Consider the following 18955-nt stretch of genomic DNA (forward strand, 5'->3'; position numbering starts at 1 on the left):
CGCAGGCAGCCTGACCAATGAACATGGGGGGTGGAGACACCACGGCCAATTGTCGGCATCTGGGGCGGGATTAAAGGCTAGAGGCGGGCCTTGGACCATCTGGGGACCAATAGTGCGCCCTACACGGGGCGGAGCTCAGGTCTAGGCGGTACCGTGTGTCCTCTCTGCTGCTCCGTAGTGACGAGATTGTTGTGGTGTTGCAGAAATCCGGGTTTCGAACTGTAGACGTCCATGCGGCTCGGCTCCCGGGGACCTTTGCTGCAGCTTCTGAGGTCTGAGACGAGTCCACGCGGTTTAGTCATTGCTGAAGCTCATGGCACGGGTAACGAGGAGCGGTTAGTTAAGGAACCTCGGTGATTTTAATTAACTCTGTTGGTTGCTCCCATTTCACTCCTGTGTGTTCCGAGACTGGCGGTTTGAGAAAGCGGGCTAAGATCGCATATTAACCCCAGGGCCGACTCCAAGTTACACAGACAGGAGACGCGGCAGCAGGATCATGCTTTGGGGAGCTCTGTATCTTAAGCGCCTTTCTGCTCCAGGAGCTGCTTCTAAGTAATCTCTGCTCAGCCATGTCGCCGGCTCCAGCTGCAGCTCAGGCTTCTGTGTCGATCTCCCTTTTTGACCTCAGCGCGGATGCTCCAGTCCTTCAGGGCCTGCGCCTGGTGAGCCACGCTCCTGGAGAGGTTCTGGCCCAGACTCTGCGGACTTCCTGTCCAGGTATCTGGAAAGTGTTGGGGTGGACCCAGGAGGGACGTGATTGTGCTCTTTGGAGCTTATTGCTTCTCCAGGGAACACATTCTTATCGGCGTTTCCCAGCTTAGGAGCCCTTGTTGACATCTTCTGGATAAATTTATCAATTCTCAACTGCAGAATGCTTGCTTTTTACTTTCTTTTTTTGTCTTTTGAGGGCCACACCTGTGGCATATGGAGGTTCCCGGGCTAGGGGTCCAATCGGAGTTGTTGCTGCCAGCCTACGACAGAGCCACAGCAATGCCAGGTCGGAACCTCGTCTGTGACCTACCTACACCACAGCTCACGGCAACGCGGGATCCTTAACCCACTGAGCGAGGCCAGGGATGGAACCGGAAACCTCATGGTTCCTAGTCGGATTCCTTTCCACTGAGCCACCACGGGAACTCCTGCTTTTGACTTTTCCTTTTAAGCCGAAGTTCGTATATATGCTTTTTAACTATTATGAATTTAAAGCAATATTTGTACATGTAAAATTAAAGTCTATTTTCTGGTCAAAAAAAAAAAAAATCAATCTCTGGAGTTCCAGCACAGGCTCCTGAATTGTCTCCAAACAAATCTCTTGCCATTTCTTTTCCTTTTTTTTTTGTCTTTTTGTCTTTTTGCCATTTTCTTGGGCCGCTCTGGCGGCATATGGAGGTTCCCAGACTAGGGGTCGAATCGGAGCTGTAGCCACCAGCCTACGCCAGAGCCACAGCAACGCGGTATCCGAACCGCGTCTGCAACCTACACCACAGCTCACAGCAATGCCGGATCGTTAACCCACTGAGCAAGGGCAGGGACCGAACCCGCAACCTCATGGTTCCTAGTCGGGTTCATTAACCACTGTGCCACGACGGGAACTCCTCTTGCCATTTCTTATGCCTCATCACATTAACCCCACTGCCTGCAAAAACACTTCAAAATTCCTAGATATGGTTTCTTTTAATTTGTAAAAGTTTTTTATTTTTATTTTTATTTTTTTTAAGGCTGTGCCTGCAGCATATGGAAGTTCCCAGGCTGCGGTTTGAATTGGAGCCCTAGCTGCCAGCCTACACCACAGCCACAGCTACCCCAGATCTTAGCCATGTCTGTGACCTACACCGCAGCTCATGGTAATGCTGGATCCTTAATCCACTGGGCAGGGACATGGGTCGAACCTGCATCTTCATGGATACTACTCGGGTTTGTTACCACTGAGCCAAAATGGAAACTCCTAGATATAGTTTCAAAATTCCTGATATAGTCCAAATTTAACTGTATTCCAATCAGTCATTCCTTCTTGCTGAATATAAAACACTTAGTCTTGGTTTTGTACAAGTTTAGTTTGTTTTTCTTGAACCTTTTAAAAATTTTATTTACTTATTTATTTTGCTTTTTAGGGCCACACCTGCAGCATATGAAAGTTCCCAGGTTAGGGGTCAAATTGGAGCTGCAGCTGTTAGCCTTCACTGAAGTCATAACAACATGGGATCTGAGCCATATCTTTGACCTATATCACAGCTCATAGCAATGCCAGATTCTTAATCCACTGAGCGAGGCCTGGGATGGAGCCTGCATCTTCATGGATACTAGTCGGGTTTGCAACCAGCTGAGCCACAATGGGAACTCCCTCTTGTATCTTTTTTTAAACAAACTGCACACTGTAATTAGAAATATAAACTTAAAAAAACTGGCATTTGGGAAGTGGTTTTTGCACAGTTAAAAATAATTTTAACCTTACCAGAAATTATTTTCTGGATTCATCTAAACAACCTCTTTGGTTAATTTACATACAATATTTGATTTATATTCATTTTACATTCACCGGAAGCATATTTGCTACATGTGATTGCTATGCCATGATCACTAGACTGTATATTCCTTGAAGGCAGGGATATGCTATTTCTTTTGTATCCTCCTCTAGTTTGTGTATCAGACAGTGACTGTAATCCCAGGCGCTGTGAATTTAGACTCTTTCTACCTCTGTTTACCCTCCCCTTGTTTAGGTTCAGGGGAGAAAAAAAGCCCAGAAAGAAAACCACTCCAGTGTCCTCTGGATACTTCAGAGAAGTTGTGTTGTTCAACCTGTGACCAGACCTTCCAGAACCACCAGGAGCAGGTAAAAGGCCAGATGGAGAGCTAAATGGTGGCAGTAGACCTGTAACGGTGGGTGAAAAGATGTAGACATTTGATTTGGCTTTAATAAAGGTCCATGTTCTGAAAGGCAGTTAGTGTTTTCCAGTCATACTTTCTGGAGTTCTATTACAGGTCTTAGGTACCATGAAAGGCCAAGCTGGGGAGTTCCCTGGTAGCTCAATGGATTAAGGATCCAGCATTGTCCCTGCTATGACTCAGGTTGCTGCTGTGGTATGGGTTTGAGCCCTGGCTCAGGAACTTCTGCATGCCACAGGTGTGGCCAAAAAAAAAAAAAAAAAAGCCGAGCCAGGGCATACTTCCACATTGTGCTTCCCTTTTTTGCTTTCTACTATTCTTTTTTTTCTTTTTATGGCTGCACCTGTGGGATATGGAAGTTCCCAGGCTAGGGGTCGAATCAGAACTGCAGCTGCTGGTCTAGGCCACAGCCACAGCCACACCAGATCCCAGCCACATGTGTGACCCAGGCTGCAGCTCGTAGCAATGCAGGATCCTTAACCCACTGAGAGAGGCCAGAGATCAAACCCGCATCCTCTTGGATACTGTGTTAAGTTCTTAACCTGCTGAGCCACAATGGGAATCCCCTTTTTTTTGCCTTCTGCTAGAGGGAGCATTATAAGCTTGACTGGCACCGGTTTAACCTAAAGCAGCGTCTTAAGGATAAGCCTCTCCTGTCTGCCTTGGAATTTGAACAGCACAGCTCCACAGGTGATGACTGGTGGGGGACCTGTGTGGAAATAGGAATGGGGGTGGAAGACCCTAGATTGGAGTTTGAGGAAAGGTCAAAGATGGGGCATCAGACTTGCATATCTCATGTTGTTCTCAGGAGATCTTTCCAGCATCTCAGGATCGGAAGACTCAGACTCAGCCAGCGAGGAGGATTTGCAGATACAGGATGAGGAGAGAGCTGAGGCTGAGAAGCCTAACCGACCCCGAGGCTTCCATCCCCATCGTGTTCTTTTCCAAAACGCCCAGGGCCAGTTTCTTGATGCCTATCGCTGTGTCCTAGGCCCCCGCCAGGCAAGTGCCAGCACGGGTTGTGTGGTCAACCCCAGCCTTCTGTACGCTCAACCTAGATTTCCCCTCAGCATAGCCCTTTCTCCCTTCTTCCCTTCCTTCCTGTTGGGGGATGGATATTGCACTTGACAGCACAGTCTTGGATTAAACTGGCCTGAACCTTAGACCAGTCAAGTGTAATGGAATTAAGTTTGGAAACAGGCCAATCTAAGTTTGTGGTTCTACTACTTTTTCTCAACTGCCTCTACAGCCTCATTTTCTTATTTGTAAAGTGGAGACAAGCACGGGGCAGTTGTATTAAACGAGGTGGTGTATGTGAAAGACTTAGCACTGGCACTTGTTTCTTTCCTTTTAAAGCCGCACCTGCAGCATGGGGAAGGTTCCATGCTATGGGTCGAATCAGAGCTTTGACTGCTGGCCACAGCCACAGACAGCAACTCGGGATCCAAGCCACGTCTGCAACCTACTCTGCAGCTCATGACAACACCAGATCCAGGGGCCAGGCATCAAATGCGCATCCTCATGGATGCTAGTCAGGCTCGTAACCCACTGAGCCACAATGAGAACTCCTGTTCCTTGCTCTCTACGTGCCACGGATATTACTTGTGCTGCTCCTCTGTCATCCAGGTGCCTCCAGAAGAACCAGAACTGCTGCTACAGAACCTGCAGAGTGGAGGGCCCAGATATTGCGTGGTGCTCATGGCCGCTGCTGGCCACTTTGCTGGTGCCGTTTTCCAAGGGTGAGAGGGTGCTGCATGGGGTCTGGATGGAATGGATCCTCTTAGCCTGGGAGGACCAGCTGGTTTCCGGTACTGAGTCTGTGCTGTCTACAGACGAGAAGTGTTGACACACAAAACCTTTCACCGCTACACAGTGCGGGCCAAGCGGGGCACAGCCCAGGGGCTTCGGGACGCCCGGGGTGCAGCTCCTCGCTCTGCTGGAGCCAACCTGAGGCGCTACAATGAAGCCACGCTATATAAGGTAAGTTCAATGTCCCAGATCTGGCTGCTCTTCTAATCCATTTTTCCCTCTCACTTGACTAAATGTTACAGTAGGGAGGTTGGCTCCTTTGTCCTCCCAGCCTTTATTTCTGGGTGGATGGAGGCAGAAGAGGGGTGAATGCCCAGCAGTCTTAGGCCTCTCATTCTTCCTCTATTATCTTCTGCCTTCCATTCCCTACACGCAACCTGTGGGCCATTTTGTGGCTAGAGATTTAAATGTAGCCAGTGAAGCGATGCAGGGTGAATTACTCTCTTTTCTAGGATGTTCGTGACCTGCTGGCAGGACCAGACTGGACTAAGGCACTGGAGGAGGCCGGGACGATAATGCTGCGTGCCCCCCGCTCTGGCCGGGCCTTGTTCTTTGCAGGTCGTGAGGCTCCCCTGCAGCGGGGGGACCCCCGACTTTGGGATATCCCCCTCCCTACCCGCAGACCCACCTTCCAAGAGCTCCAGCGAGTGCTCCACAAGCTGACCACCTTGCATGTCCATGGTGAGCCTTCGGTCCAGGCCTCCAGGCTCCCTAGACCTTCCCATCCCTTCTAGCCCAAGCCTGAGGTTCTTGTTCGTTCAACCAGATGATTTTATAGCCCTTGGACTGCAGTCCAATGGCATTTTCATTGAGAGAAACCCTGGCTGGCTTCTCCTCAGCTAAATTTGAGAAACGTCTTTTGTTTATGGCAGGAGAAGACCCCCGGGCAACAGCCAGGTTGGATTTACCTCAGACCCGCTGGAAGACAGTGAGAGAAAGGAAGCCTATCAAGGAAGAAACCAAGGTCCCCAGCGATGATAATGAGGGGCTCGGGCAGAAGGAGGAAGCTCCCAAACAGGGTTTGAGCACCATCTGGCAATTGTCAAATCTCTCTCTGGGGGTCTGTCCTAGAATTGCAGTGGCAAATCCCCTACTCTCATAACTTACCCCCTTCCCCATGTATAGGTAAGCCCTTACCCACACCACCCACACACACCCACACACCCACCCACCCACCCACACACACACACACACACACACACACGTCTGTTCATAGTGTGGAGTATGTGGTGGCACTTACTGAGAAGTGTTCAGTGACTTTTCCAAATCTCCTATCATCGCTTCTGTTCACTGATGTATTCTAGTGCTTGGAGGTCTTAGTATGAAGTTGATGCTGGAATATGTACAGTGTGGATCTTCCATAATTTACCTGTCTTCTTGGATGCTCTGGTTTGGGGCCAAGGGCTGCTTCCCTCACTGCAGACTGTTGGCCTGCGTGGCTGTCCCCTGCTCCACGTGTTCCCCTGTTGTGCACCACCCTGAGGCTGTCCCAGGAACATCTGGGACCCATCCCTGCATAGCTTCTTCTGGGCTTGTCCTCGTCTGGGCTGAGAACCTCCTTTTTGCACATGATACTAAAAGCTTCAGTTCTTGACATGCTACTCTATCTTGGGTGATAAAATACAAACAATTTTATTGCAAGATGATCTGAATTACCTTTTTACGTACATTCATATGCATATGGGGTGGCCCACACACCCTTCGACCTTCTGCTTATTCTTTAGAAGGATCTAACGTATCAAATTTTCCCCTAGGTTCTGAGTCAGAGGGAGAGGATGGCTCCCAGGTAGAGTTGGAGCTAGTGGAGTTGACACTGGGGACCCTGGATCTGCGTGAGTTTGAGGTACTGCCCAAGCAGAGGAAGAGGAAAAGGAATAAGAGGGAGAGGAAACGAGACCTGGAGGCTGGGGCACAAATGACTCTTCCTCAGCAACCTCCAGAAGATGAGGCCTTCTCACAGGCAGCCCCTCTGGGGCCTCCCCAGGAGGAGGCCAAGCTCCCTGGTCAACCAGAGCTCTGGGATGTGCTTCTGGCCGCGTGCCGAGCTGGCGATGTGGGGCTGCTGAAGCCCTGGCTAGCTGCCAGCCCCGTGGACCCTCGAGTTCTGTCTCTGCTCAGTGCCCCATTGGGCTCCGGTGGCTTCACCCTCCTGCACGCAGCAGCCGCAGCTGGGAGAGGCTCAGTGGTTCACCTGCTGCTGGATGCAGGTGCGGACCCCACTGTACAGTAAGTAAGGGTCTCATTGCTGATCCCTCTGGGGGTATGCAGAGAATGTTCTGGAGGCTAACCTGGGCATTGGCTACTTGACAGTATTTCCCTTGGTCTGCTTGGGTGACGCCGGAGGTGCAGGAGGCAAAATGAACCCATCTTGGGGGGTTTTTGCACCTAGGGACTCCCGGAACCGGCCCCCGTATACGGTTGCAGCTGATAAATCGACACGTAATGAGTTCCGGAGGTTCATGGAGAAGCATCCAGATGCTTACGATTACAACAAGGCTCAGGTCAGCTGGAAGAGGAAGCAGCAGAGTGGGAAGGCATCAGAGATCCTGCCTAGATCTTTGCTGCTTTCTTCTAGTTTTACCGAGGACAGCTCGTACAGATAGGTCTTACCTTATACCTTCCCGGAAATCCTCCAGGTGCCAGGGCCACTGACAGCAGAAATGGAAGCCCGGCAGGCCACTCGGAAAAGGGAGCAGAAGGCAGCCCGGCGGCACCGGGAGGAGCAGCAGCGGAAGCGGCAGGAGCAGGACAAGCAGGAGCAAGAAGAGCAGAGGCGATTTGCTGCCCTCAGTGACCGAGAGAAGGTGAGGCCAGAGGTTTTTCCTTCCACAGCAAGACTTCCTGAGAGGTCGGATCCCTTCCCTGGTGCACGGCTGTCACTTCTTGGGTACTGTCTCCATCACTGGGGCCTTGTCCTCAATACAACTTCTCCTCCCCTCAGAGAGCTCTGGCTGCAGAGCGCCGACTAGCTGCCCAGGTGGGAGCCCCCACCCCGCAGATCCCTGACCCTGCAGTTGGCAACGTACGGTACGTGGGGGGCTTGTGATGTCGTAGGGATCATTCTGGACAAGTACAGAGTGCCTGCTCCATGTTCAGAAAGGCTGATGTGGGGATTTGAGATGTTCTGGGAACCTCTGGAATAAAAAGAGAAGCGGCAGGAGGAGGGATAGGACAAGCTTGGATGGGCAAGTCTCTGGGAAACCTGCCCAGCCGTTCTTCTTCCTCTTGTGCAGACGCTGCTGGAGCTGTGGGACATCCCTCCAAGGCCTCATTCCCTTTCACTACCTCGACTTCTCTTTCTGCTCCACACGCTGCCTCCAGGAGCATCGCCGTCAGGCCGGGAAGCCCTCTTCCTGATCTCTGGCAGCTCCACCTGGGGCCACTGCTAGGCCCTGGGCAGGCACATTCACACTGGCCCTAGGTTTCTTCTTCCCCACAAAACCGGAGGGCATTTGGAAGATCAAGGTGAGGGACGCTGGGGAAGCAGGGCAAAGAGGGCCACAGAGGTGTGTGGAGCTGGTACTGTCTCCGGAACTTTAATCACAATAAAGTTTGGCAAGGAAGCTGCCCTTGTACTTAGACTCAGGCCTGTGGCCTTTGGTTCCTTGTGGTCACTGTGGCTAGCATAGCACCAGGGATCCTGCCCGCTCCGTGTCCCAGGTCCAAGGGTTACCTTTCTTTCAGTGCCCACTCAACTCCATTGGTTCAGAGTCACCTTGTATATCAGTTGAGAGGGAATAGATGTATGTCTTATGCAGAGTGCTATTGAGGATAGGCCTATCCAGGAACTGGATTTGGGGCTGAGGAGGCACATTTTCTAGCTCCAGCACTGTGATTTTGTTGAGGGCTCCCCTAGGAAAGAGCAGGGGTCTTGGCACGTAGAGGGTCTGCTGTGGGCCCCGCTTTGTCCAGTAGCGGCCCAAGTTAAACCCATTGATCCAGACTTGGCCCTGGGGAGGAGCGAGGAGAGGAAAGTAAAGGATCCGTGCTCCAGGAAGTAGAAGTATCCCCTGTGGGGTTTCTAATCAGAGGGATAATTTCTGCTGCCCCTCCTTCCCTGCTTCTCCTCTTACCGCCCCACCTCCAGCCCCATCCAGTACCTTGGTCCATCCAGGTAGATAGAGGAATGTGTCCCCGCCTGAGTCGAAAACTGGAAAGGTCGTAGAGTAGAAGGTGGGGCCAGAGGGAATTTGAGGATGGGGGGTTTTTAGCAACTGGATGGGAAACCACCACTTTACAAGATTATCCACTTTCAGAGGGAACATCAGCCACGGGGTAAGGATTGTTTGCCCCAGAATGGGCGGCTCTAATAGGCCCTGTGAAGAAGGCAGATGAAAAACTCATCATTCACTAAGTTCTAAAGCCACACTATTCCTAAACAGGCCCATGAGGCCATGTCCAGATCCCCACAAACCATTTTGGTGCCTAAGCCCTGAGGACTTAAGCTCTTGTTTCTCTTCCATTAGGTCCTTATCTTTCCAGGGGAGTCTGATCAATAAGAGTATGGGGGTAGGGAGTGGGCAAAGCTAGCTCACCTTGAAGTCACTGCTGTTAGACCCGAAACTGAGCCTCCCCATGTTCTCCAGCAAAACATCCAGTTTGGCTCCCCTTTTCCCCATCAAAAATAGGTTGTGTTCCATGTTTCTTTCCAAAACACCTTGAAACACCTGTGGATGAGGATGTCTGTGAGAGGAAGGGCTCACCGCACAGGAAGCCACATTAGGACACATACTTCGAGGGCAGAGAATGTAGCCCTTCTGTCGGTTACCCATCCATTCTAGAACCTTACCCTCAGTCACACTCTTCCTCATCCCAGCTTATCCCTGGATCCCCTGCAAATGTGAGCAGGCAATGGGAAAGGGTAGATACGGGAAACTTGAGGCCAATGGGTGCTGGGAGGGAGAGGAAATGGGCTGACAAAGCCTAGAATTAGGTTCTCACCCCATCCACCATGACGTAGGCACGGTCATGGACTCCATTGTTTGGCACCCAGAACTGTGTTGGCTCAGAAACAGTATGGGTCAGATGGGTCCGGTACAACATAAAGCCACGGTCCTGGGTGTGGAAGAGTGAGCTTTTAAAAGGTGCTGAGAGATAAGAAAGGATGCTGCGGGCAAGATGCCTAGCTAAGGGAACCCCTGCTATAGCTGCTGCCATACCCACTGGGTGTGGGATTACGCTTTACCTGGTTGACAGCCTCAAAGGTCATTGGCAAGATTGAATGGATGGGCCCTTGTGGGCACAGGAAATCTAGGAAAGCCAGCAAATCCCCATCCTATTAGAATAAGGGGGAAGTATCAGAATAAGAGGGAAGTTTCAGAATACAGGGCAGGACAGGTTAGGCTATTTAGAGAATAAAGGGATAGAATGAGAAATTGGGGAGGAGCTTACCAATTGTAGGGTCAGAGGTCCAAGCATCATCTTGGGGCTGGGGGGAGGTAAAGGTCCCAAGGGAATTTCCTGGAACTGAGCCCAAATTCTCTCAGGAGCCATAGGAAGACCACACCAAGCCCCTCTATTCCAAGACCCCACGCAGGGTTCTGAACCAGGGGTTCAGGGAAGGGCTTCAGGGGCCATGAAGATTCTAATTTTGTACATATTTGTGTGTATCTCCCCAGGCAGTCCCGTTTGGGTGGGTGCGAAACGCTGCCGGGGGATGCTCAGGGGACTCTCTGGCCCAGACAACTACTGATCTATGGGACCCTGTTACAAACAATTTGGGCACTCCCTCCCCTCAAGTCCGTAAAAAGCCTTTGGTGCTTAATGAAGTGGTAGGGCACCTTGCTGATGACATTTCGGATAGCAAAAAACTTAGGTGTGGGGTCCCCTGCTTCAGAGATGGGTGCATCGTAGTCGTAGCTGGTAGTGATCGGAAGAAAGCGTCCCTTCTCATCAGCACCTGGGGTCAGACCAATTTCATTAAATCAGTGCATCTTGCAGAGGACAGGCACTAAGCGATCACGCAGAGGATTTTGCTGTCAGAAGGGGCAGGAGTGCCCATATCCCGCTTCTAGATATCCTAATCCATGCAGCCCCCAGATGTGAATTCCTTGCTGCCCCCCTGCTTCCACCCCAGGGACCATCCGGACTCACCATTCCAGTATCCAAAGTTGGTACCTCCATGGAACATGTACCTGAAGTGGGGGCAGTGGAGGGAAAGGTAAAAGCTGACCCACTGCATCTTAACTTTCATCCCCAACACCCACTTACAGATTCACGTTGGCCCCAGTGTCTCCAGTTACATGTTCACACTGGCTCCCAACTCTAGCATCTTCTCTAGTCCTTTGGTTACAGCTGGAACAGAGCGTGTGGAGTGATTCTGGCCCCAGTAATCCAGCCAGCCTGTGTAGTACTCAGAGTTCACCTAGAGTGAAGTGAAAGGAGCTGTGAGTGAGATGGGAACCCTGCTCAAGCCATTCCCCACGCTGACTTCTGCTTAGTCTGCCCTCCCCTCTGGCTCCTCACCAGTGGCCCGTGGGGTTCATACTTCCGAAGCAGGGCAAAGATTTTGGTCATGTTGTCAGCTGCAGGAAGGAAGCAAAGGTGGCAGCTAAACAACACAGAACAGGTACCCCTTCCCCAGACTTCACTCCGAACCCTTGCTCGGGAGACCTGGGCCAAAATCTACAGTGGTATAGAGTCCCTGGAGGGAGCCGCATTTGAGTCCTTCGGGCCCGTCTGTGGTGAAGAGCAAGATCTTGTCTCCCAGCAGCGCACGGAAGAGCCCAGCCAGGTGCCTCATGTACTTCACGTCGCAGGCCCTGTAGCTACCGTATTCATTCTCCACCTGCCCCGGGAAAGGAAAAGCGGAGGTAAGGACACGGGCACCTCCATCCCCCAGCCCAGTCAACTTGCCACGTGTACCTGAATGCTAATGATGTTGCCTCCATTGTGGTAAAGCCATGGGTATATCTTGGGCAGCAAGACCTTGAACCAGGAGTCTACTGCGGCCAGGAAGTCTAAAGGAAGGGGCAGGGCACTGCTCACTAGGGCACCGTCACCTCCTCGGCCCCCACCCCCAGCATCAGTACTAGCGACTTCAGTGCTGCCTGAACTCTGGGCTGCACTTTGCATCCCACGTACAACTACAGGTCCACAACTACACCTGCGAAGCGGGGATTTGTCAGAAGAAACTCTCAACCTTAAGCACTTATATATTTAAATCTGAGCATAGGAAACAAAGCAGCTTTTCTTGTAAGTTTTTTTTGTTTGTTTGTTTGTTTTTGCTGCACCTGCAGCATGCAAAAGTGCCCCTGCAGTGACCAGAGCCACTGCAGTGCCAAGGCTGGATCCTTAATCTGCTGAGCCACACAGGAACTCCTATAGACAGGAGTTAAACAAAATGTAAAATGTTTTGTATATTCTTAAAACATTTAATTCCTTTATAGTTTGTGTTCTGTATAAAGGAAGCCCAGGTTGTATTGCCTCCTTTAATCCAAGCGTACATGAAATCCCATTCAACAAATCTTTATGGGTGCTGACTGCACTAAGTACTGTGTTAAGTGTTAGGGATACAGAATGGACCAAAATGGACCAAAATCTCTGCCCTTGTGGGATTTCCCTTCCAGTGAGGGAAGCGCTGAATTAAATAAGGTAGGTAAAATATGTAGTATGCTGGTGCCAAGGAGAAAAGGCAGGGAAGGAAGGTATAAAATGGTGAGGTGGAAGGAGTTTAAATTTCAGAGGTTAGCCCAGGGAAGGCCCCACCGAGGTGGCTGTGCAGGAAGACAGAGGGAGTGCCATGCGCAGAGGCCACAAGACAGGAACGTGCCTGGTGGGTCTGGAGAACAGCACAGAAGCCAATGTGAACAATGCAGAGAAGAGCAGAGGTCAGGGAGGTGACTGGGCCTTTTAGGTAGGACCTAGTAGACCATTTTAAGGAATCCATGGTTCATATTCTGAATGAGATGAGAAAATACTGGAGAGGTCTAGGCAGAGAAATGACATGATCTAAAGTACGTATGTAGGAGTTCCCGTTGTAGCTCACTGGAAATGAATCTGACTAGTATCCATGAAGATGCAGATTCGATCCCTGGCCTCCCTTAGTGGATTAAGGATCTGGCGTTGCCATGAGCTGTGGTGTGGGTCGCAGATGCATCTCAGATCCTGTGTTGCTGTGGCTGTGGTGCAGACTGGTAGCTATAGCTCTAATTCGACCCCTAGCCTGGGAACCTCCATATGCTGAGGGTGTGGCCCTCCCCAACAAAAAAAAAGACCAAAAAAAAAAAAAGTTTGTATACTTATCTTTTAATAGGATCACAGTAACTGCTGAATTGAGAATAGACTACATGGGGGAGGAGCAGAGAAGGGAAACCAGTTGGGAGTTATTAAGTAATCCAGCTGAGGGAGTTCCCTTCATGGCTCAGTGGTTAAAGAACCCAACTAGAATCCATGAGGATGCGGGTTTGATCCCTGGCCTCACTCAGTGGGTTAAGGATCCAGTGTTGCCATGAGCTGTGGTGGAGGTCAAAGACACGGCTAGGATCCCTCGTTGCTGTGGATGTGGTATAGGCCAGCATCTGTAGCTCCAATGTGACCCCTAGGCTGGGATCTTCCATATGGGGCAGGTGTGCCCCCCCTTCTCCCCCCCACCCCGCCACCCAAAAAGCAAAGTAATACAGCTGAGAAGAGGTGGTATGGACCTACATGGTGGCAGTGGGGGTGATGAAAAGTAATAGAATTCAATATATTTTAAGAATGAAGCTGATGGGATTTTTTGATGGGCTGAATGAGGGGTGTGAGAGAAAGACACCTGTGAAGAGTTCTACCATAATGTTTAGTCTGATCAGTTGGAAAATGGATTTGCCATTAACTGCGATACGGAGATACGGAGATGATACGAACAACTTGTATGGAGGCCCTTAGCTGTAGCATTATGCCTTTTAGACCTCCAAGTGCAGAAGTCAAGTGGACAGGTGGATATACGTTTTGGGAAGTTAGAAGGTCCTGACTGGAGATACATATTTCAGAGTCATCAGCTATCAGATGGAATTTAAAGCCATGGAAATGGATGACATCATAAAGGAAATAAAGACAGAGACATCCCAAGGCCTGAGCCCTGAGACACCTCAGCATTTAGTGGAAAGGGAAATGCAGAAGAACCAGTAAGAGACTGAGAAGGAGTGGTCGGAAAGATTGCAGGGGGAAGGGTGGGGCCAAAAAGTGTGGAAACCAAGAGAAGAGCATTTCAAAGAGCAAAGTGAGCAACTGTACTGAATGCTGCTGACCGGTCAAGGAGGACAAGGCCTGAAAAATCATCTCAGATTTAGCAATGAAGGGGTCACTGATTTTCTTAAGAAAACAGAGATTACACGTCAGTGTTCTAGCGATACTTTATCATTTTAAATATACATCATAGACAATTGAGGTTGGGAAATGCTGTAAGTGGCATAAAGCCCTCCAGCACCCTAAGAAGTCAAATAGCACCTGGAGAGTCCTCAGCAGCTATAGGCATTTTGACTTAAGACCATAAACTTTTTTTTTTTTAAATTTTGTCTTTTGTCTTTTTAGGGCCTCACCCATGGCATATGGAGGTTCCCAGGCTGGGGATCAAATCAAAGATGCAGCTGCCGGCCTTCACCACAGCCACAGCCACAGCAATGCTGGATCCGAGCCCAGTCTATGACCTACACCACAGCTCATGGCAACACCGGATCCTTAACCCACTGAGTGAGGCTAGGGATCGAACCTGAATCCTTGGGTTCATTAACCACTGAGCCGTGACGGGAGCTCCCTATTTTTAAAATTTTTTAATTTAAATTTTATTTTATTTTTGGCCATACCCACAACATGTGGAAGTTCTCGGGCCAGGGATTGAATCCACGCCACAGCAGTGATAATGCTGGATCCTTAACCCACTGCACAAGAGAGCTCTGCAATCTTTTTTTTTTTTTTTTTTTTTTTTTTGTCTTTTTGCCTTTTCCCACAGCACATGGAGGTTCCCAGGCCAGGGGTCTAATCGGAGCTGTAGCCACTGGCCTATGCCACAGCCACAGCAACGCCAGATCCAAGCTGAGTCTGCGACCTACACCACAGCTCACGGCAATGCCATATCCTTAACCCACTGAGCAAGACCAGGGATCGAACCCGCAACCTCATGGTTCCTAGGTGGATTTGTTAACCACTGCGCCACAACAGGAACTCCATCTGCAATCTTTTTAAAAGGTGTAAAGCAGATAGAATTATTCCCTTGCTCTAATGACCTATTTGCACCTGAAATTAAATCCAAACTTTCTGAAATACTGGGCCTCTCACCTTTTCTTTCTCTACGCTTTTTCCCTAGGTGATGTCTCAGTACCCATGGATTTAAATGCCATCTTTAGACTGATGACTCCCAAATTTATACCTTTAGCTCAGACCTCTTCCGAAGCTCCACACTCACACATCCCATGGCTTACTTAATATCCTCCCTGGAGTGTGACAGGATAGAAATTTAACATGGCCAGCACAGAGTTATTACTTCCCCAAAACACTTGTTCCTTTGTTACCCCTAGTCTTCTTTAATCTCTCCTAAGACAGTACATGGCACCACTACCTTGACTGGCCAGAAACTTGATTCCTTTCTTTCCCACCCCTACCCACACTGCCCCCACCCCTTTCTCATCAAAATCTATCAGTCGAGTCCTGATAACTTTTGTCTCCCACCTATAGTTCAATTCTGTCCTCTTCTTTCCATGTCCAATGCTATCACAATCTAGGAGCCACCTCCTCTCTCCTCAGCTACAGCTATAGTCTCCCAACTAGTTTCTCCATCTCCACCCTTGCTCCCCTCAATCCATTTTCCACATCTGAACGCAGTCTGAAAACAAATCAGATATGCCTGGTGAAACTCTTTCAATGACTTCTGTGCTTATAATAAAATAGCCCCTGGAGTTCCCGTCTTGGCGCAGCGGAAATGAATCTGACTAGGAACCATGAGGTTGCAGGTTTGATCCCTGGCCTTGCTCAGTGGGTTAAGGATCCGGCATTGCCATGAGTTTTGGTGTAGGTTGCAGACGTGGCTTGGATCTGGTGTTGCTGTGGCTCTGGTGTAGGCTGGCAGCAACAGCTCTGATTAGACCCCTAGCTTGGGAACCTCCATATGCCAAGGGTGCAGCCCTAAAAAGACAAAAGACAAAAAAAAAAAAAAAAAAAAAAAAAAAAAAAAAAAAGCCCCTTACAATGGCCTGTAAGGTCCTGCATTAAGTCCCTATCTAGCTCCCATTTCATAACATATTACTCTCTCCTCACCTTGTGCTCCAGCCATGCTACGTTCCTTCCCATCTCTGGGCCTTAGAAGATACCATTCCTTCTAATTGCTTGTTCTAACCTCACTCTTCATATGACCAGTGCTTTCCTTTTTCTAGAGTCAACTGAAATGTCATCTCAGAAAAGTCTTTTCTGACCTCCCTCCCTAAAAGAGGCCCTCTCTGTTACTCACTATATCAACTCCTTGTCTATTTTCTTGTGTAGTATTTTATTTATTTGTGTTTTTTTGTTTTGTTTTGTTTTTAGGGCCGCACCCAAGGCATATGGAAATTCTCAGCCTAGGGGTTGAATCAGAGCTACAGCTGCTGGCCTACGCCACAGCTACAGACATGCCAGATATGAGCCGCAACTGCGACCTACAACACAGCTCACAGCAATGCCGGATCCTTAACCCACTGAGGGAGGCCAGGGATTGAACCTGCATCCTCATGGATACCAGTCAGGTTTGTTTACACTGCACCATAACAAGAACTCCACTGTTACTATTTTTATAGTTTGCAATAATCTTAAGGGCTTTGGGGTTGTTTTTTAAAAATATTTCTTCCAGACTGGGTCTGTCTGGTCCCCCAGTTCCTGCCGGGCATGACAAAAACACTCAAATATTTAAATGAATGATGTCCAGTTAGATGATGGTCTCATCTGTTTGGGGCACCCAAATGACCTATTTTGTTGTCATTTGCTTTTTTCTGTGTTAGATCTTTTGTCTCAACTCACCTGGATCTGAGGTTCTCAGGTGAATTTTAGGTTTTCGAAGCAACCAGGCTGGGAGACCCCCCTGAGACAAACACAAAGTCAACAAAGAAGTGTGTGGGTTTTGATGCCTGGGGGTGGAGAAGGGGAGGTAAGAAGGGGAGGAAGTTGAGTGTATAGTCATGGAAGTGGCCCTAGAGTGGGGGCAGATGGGAGGAGTCTAGGAACCCCACTTGGGTGGCTTTGTTTCTATCCCTTCTCCAGTTAACTCACCATTTCCCATTCTGCACAGATGTAAGGTCCTGGTCTTAGTATGACCAACAGGTTCGCTAAAGTTGCCTCTTTCAGAAATGCAAAGAGGTCGCGGCTGCCATTAAAGTTATAGACCCCAGGCTCTGGCTCATGGTAGTTCCAGGGCACATAACTGAGAAAGGAAGAGGTTAACAGGGCCCAAGGTGGGGAGATGCTGGGAAGGCCTGGCAGGGAATCTCCAGGAAGCTGTTGCAAGGAGGTCCTGGCCTGCCCTTTCCCACCCTTAGCCTGGAGGCCCGGGAGCTAGAACCCCTCTCATACCCAGCCAATCTTCCTGTCGCGATCCCCTTCTTAAGGGGGTGGTAAGAAGTGTAAATCCCACCCTTCCACGGCTCTTGTGAGCACTTCTTACAACTGTATGGCGTTGAGGCCACTCATTCGCATCTTGAAAAGCCGGTCTGCCCACAGCACCCGCGGTACCCGGAAGTAGTGCAGGCTGCCAGACACGTAGCGGAACGGAACCCCATCCAGGAGGAATCTGTCGTGGTTCCGATCCACTACAAACGACCGAGTGTCTGCCTGCAAAGGGAGAGACCATGCTCAGCAGGAGTCTGGAGTCGAGGGGGGGGGGGGAGGGCGGTGTCAGCGTCTGTCAAGAACGGAGGAGATGGAACGAGCCCCTCCCAATGTTTTGTTTTCACTTTTTCGTTCTCTCCTCCATCAGATCCGATCCCGCCCCACTGCACCCAGCTGGCTGGTTTGATCCTCTCATCTTACCTGGGGCGGCAGCAGCAGTGTCAGGAGCGGCAGCAGCAGGGAGGGTAGGCAGAAAGGCTTCTCGGGAGCCATGGCACTTTTAGGGCTCTTCAAAGACGGTGGTCCGACTGTCACGTGGCAGATTCCTGGGAGGGAACCGCAAGGAGCAAGTGGGCGGAGATCACCTCAAGTTGCCAGGCAGTCAGTCTGGACTTTGTCTCTAGCTTGCAGCCATCCGTTACTCTGTTAGTTATTGTAAAAATCCTCCACATCTTGCTACTCAAAGTGCAGTTCATGAACCAGCTGTATCAACATCACCTGGGAGCTTGTTAGGAATTCAAGAGTCTCAGATTCTACCTCAGACTTATAGAATCAGAATTTGTATTGTTTTGTTTTGTCTTTTCTAGGGCTGTACCTGCGGCATACGGAGGTTCCCAGGCTAGGGGTCTAACCGGAGCTGTAGCTGCCAGCCTATGCCACAGCCACAGCAGCGCCAGATCCAAGCCGAGTCTGCAACCTACACCACAGCTCATGGCAACACCGGATCCTTAACCCACTGAGCAAGGCCAGGGATTGAACCCTCAACCTCATGGGTCCTAGTTCGATTTGTTAACCACTGAGCCACGATGGGAGCTCTAGCGTTTTTGTTTTTGATTTAAAAATATAAATTGTATTGAAGCACATAAACAGAACTTGTATTTTAACCAGATTTCCAGGTGCTCCTGAGCACATTCCAGACTGAGAAGTAGTGCTCTACTACACTGAGCCCCTTGAGGGTGGGGAGGGCCTCGTCCATCCTGAATCCTCTGCTTCTAGCACAGGGCCTGCCATAGAGCATGTTAAATTTAGATGAATGTCAGAACCAGGGGGCCAAAATAGGTTCAGAATCAAGGGAAACCAGAGGAAGATCTTCCCAGAATGTGCAGGGGTCAGGGGACCAGGTTACGAGAGGGATCTTTCTCCTGGAAAGTCCTCTTTCAGCAAGAAACCATCCAGGTCATCCTATCTTTTTGTGCATGTGTTCCTCTTTCCAATCTATCCCTGCCTGCCTGACTTGGCAAGACATCAAGGACAACTGCTTGGTTCCAAGGCTTGGAAATTTGTGAATTTCCACTACTCATGTCTTCAAAGTCCCAAGCCTGGGATGTGAGGATCGGGGTAGTAATAATAACTATTATTTATGCTTATTGACACGACTGAGGGCTCTGCATCAAATATGTGCTAAGCACTTTACTTCTCCTGTAATCTTCAAACAACTCAGTGAGGTAGATTATTATCATTCCCATTTTACTGATGAGGAGACTGAGGGGTAGTAATA

At 49.7% G+C, this 18955-nt stretch overlaps 2 protein-coding genes across 21 annotated transcripts; one reads left to right on the top strand and one right to left on the bottom strand.

The window, feature by feature from the left end:
• The first annotated feature begins 201 nt into the window (after nucleotides 1-201).
• ANKZF1 (ankyrin repeat and zinc finger peptidyl tRNA hydrolase 1) lies at nucleotides 202-8273 on the top strand. 16 transcript variants are annotated; one of them, XR_014830147.1, is made up of 14 exons: nucleotides 202-335; nucleotides 629-717; nucleotides 2718-2830; nucleotides 3471-3573; nucleotides 3692-3885; nucleotides 4510-4622; nucleotides 4716-4863; nucleotides 5145-5373; nucleotides 5565-5711; nucleotides 6447-6899; nucleotides 7082-7193; nucleotides 7329-7496; nucleotides 7634-7719; nucleotides 7926-8273. XR_014830147.1 is itself a non-coding variant. In XM_085000457.1 (14 exons), exons 2-14 carry the CDS (start codon nucleotides 570-572, stop codon nucleotides 8047-8049), a joined length of 2157 nt encoding a protein of 718 aa, XP_084856583.1. In that variant the 5' UTR covers nucleotides 202-335; nucleotides 540-569; the 3' UTR covers nucleotides 8050-8273. The 16 variants fall into 16 exon arrangements, 12 of the variants coding, with proteins under 12 accessions (XP_084856583.1, XP_084856588.1, XP_084856581.1 ...); XR_014830148.1 differs by having other exon boundaries at nucleotides 202-322; nucleotides 540-717; XR_014830149.1 differs by having other exon boundaries at nucleotides 202-272; nucleotides 540-717.
• On the bottom strand, nucleotides 6301-17774 carry GLB1L (galactosidase beta 1 like). Of its 5 annotated transcripts, XR_002339315.2 has the most exons (18): nucleotides 17659-17774; nucleotides 17294-17460; nucleotides 16903-17053; nucleotides 16654-16714; nucleotides 11557-11651; nucleotides 11305-11479; nucleotides 11158-11216; nucleotides 10935-11056; nucleotides 10786-10826; nucleotides 10473-10591; nucleotides 10084-10158; nucleotides 9878-9967; nucleotides 9634-9747; nucleotides 9482-9524; nucleotides 9228-9359; nucleotides 8793-9008; nucleotides 7303-8642; nucleotides 6301-7198 (listed from the first exon to the last, which is right to left on the bottom strand). XR_002339315.2 is itself a non-coding variant. In XM_085000466.1 (16 exons), the coding sequence occupies exons 1-16, from the start codon at nucleotides 17728-17730 to the stop codon at nucleotides 8373-8375; spliced, it is 1959 nt and encodes a 652-aa protein (XP_084856592.1). In that variant the 5' UTR covers nucleotides 17731-17774; the 3' UTR covers nucleotides 6301-8372. The 5 variants fall into 5 exon arrangements, 2 of the variants coding, with proteins under 2 accessions (XP_084856592.1, XP_084856593.1); XR_002339314.2 differs by lacking the exon at nucleotides 9482-9524; XR_014830150.1 differs by lacking the exons at nucleotides 9482-9524; nucleotides 16903-17053.
• Between the last annotated feature and the right edge of the window lie 1181 nt (nucleotides 17775-18955).

Source organism: Sus scrofa, chromosome 15 (genome assembly GCF_054392235.1).
Source record: "Sus scrofa isolate SSC_HxYL_T2T_F1_AM1 chromosome 15, Sscrofa_HxYL_maternal_Yorkshire_Landrace_v2.0, whole genome shotgun sequence".
Taxonomy (NCBI): domain Eukaryota; kingdom Metazoa; phylum Chordata; class Mammalia; order Artiodactyla; family Suidae; genus Sus; species Sus scrofa.

What these genes read in the sequence shown, in the direction of transcription:
- GLB1L (XM_085000466.1), bottom strand. Translation starts at nt 17,730, where the DNA reads ATGGCTCCCGAGAAGCCTTTCTGCCTACCCTCCCTGCTGCTGCCGCTC. An exon ending in CAACTTTGGATACTGGAATG is followed by an intron (nt 10,592 to 10,785) that starts GTGAGTCCGGAT and finishes GTCTGACCCCAG; the next exon opens with GTGCTGATGAGAAGGGACGC. An exon ending in CTAACAGCAGTGACTTCAAG is followed by an intron (nt 9,009 to 9,227) that starts GTGAGCTAGCTT and finishes CCTTCTTCACAG; the next exon opens with GGCCTATTAGAGCCGCCCAT.
- ANKZF1 (XM_085000455.1), top strand. Translation starts at nt 232, where the DNA reads ATGCGGCTCGGCTCCCGGGGACCTTTGCTGCAGCTTCTGAGGTCTGAG. An exon ending in GCTGGTGCCGTTTTCCAAGG is followed by an intron (nt 4,623 to 4,715) that starts GTGAGAGGGTGC and finishes TGCTGTCTACAG; the next exon opens with ACGAGAAGTGTTGACACACA. An exon ending in GGAGGAAGCTCCCAAACAGG is followed by an intron (nt 5,712 to 6,446) that starts GTTTGAGCACCA and finishes ATTTTCCCCTAG; the next exon opens with GTTCTGAGTCAGAGGGAGAG.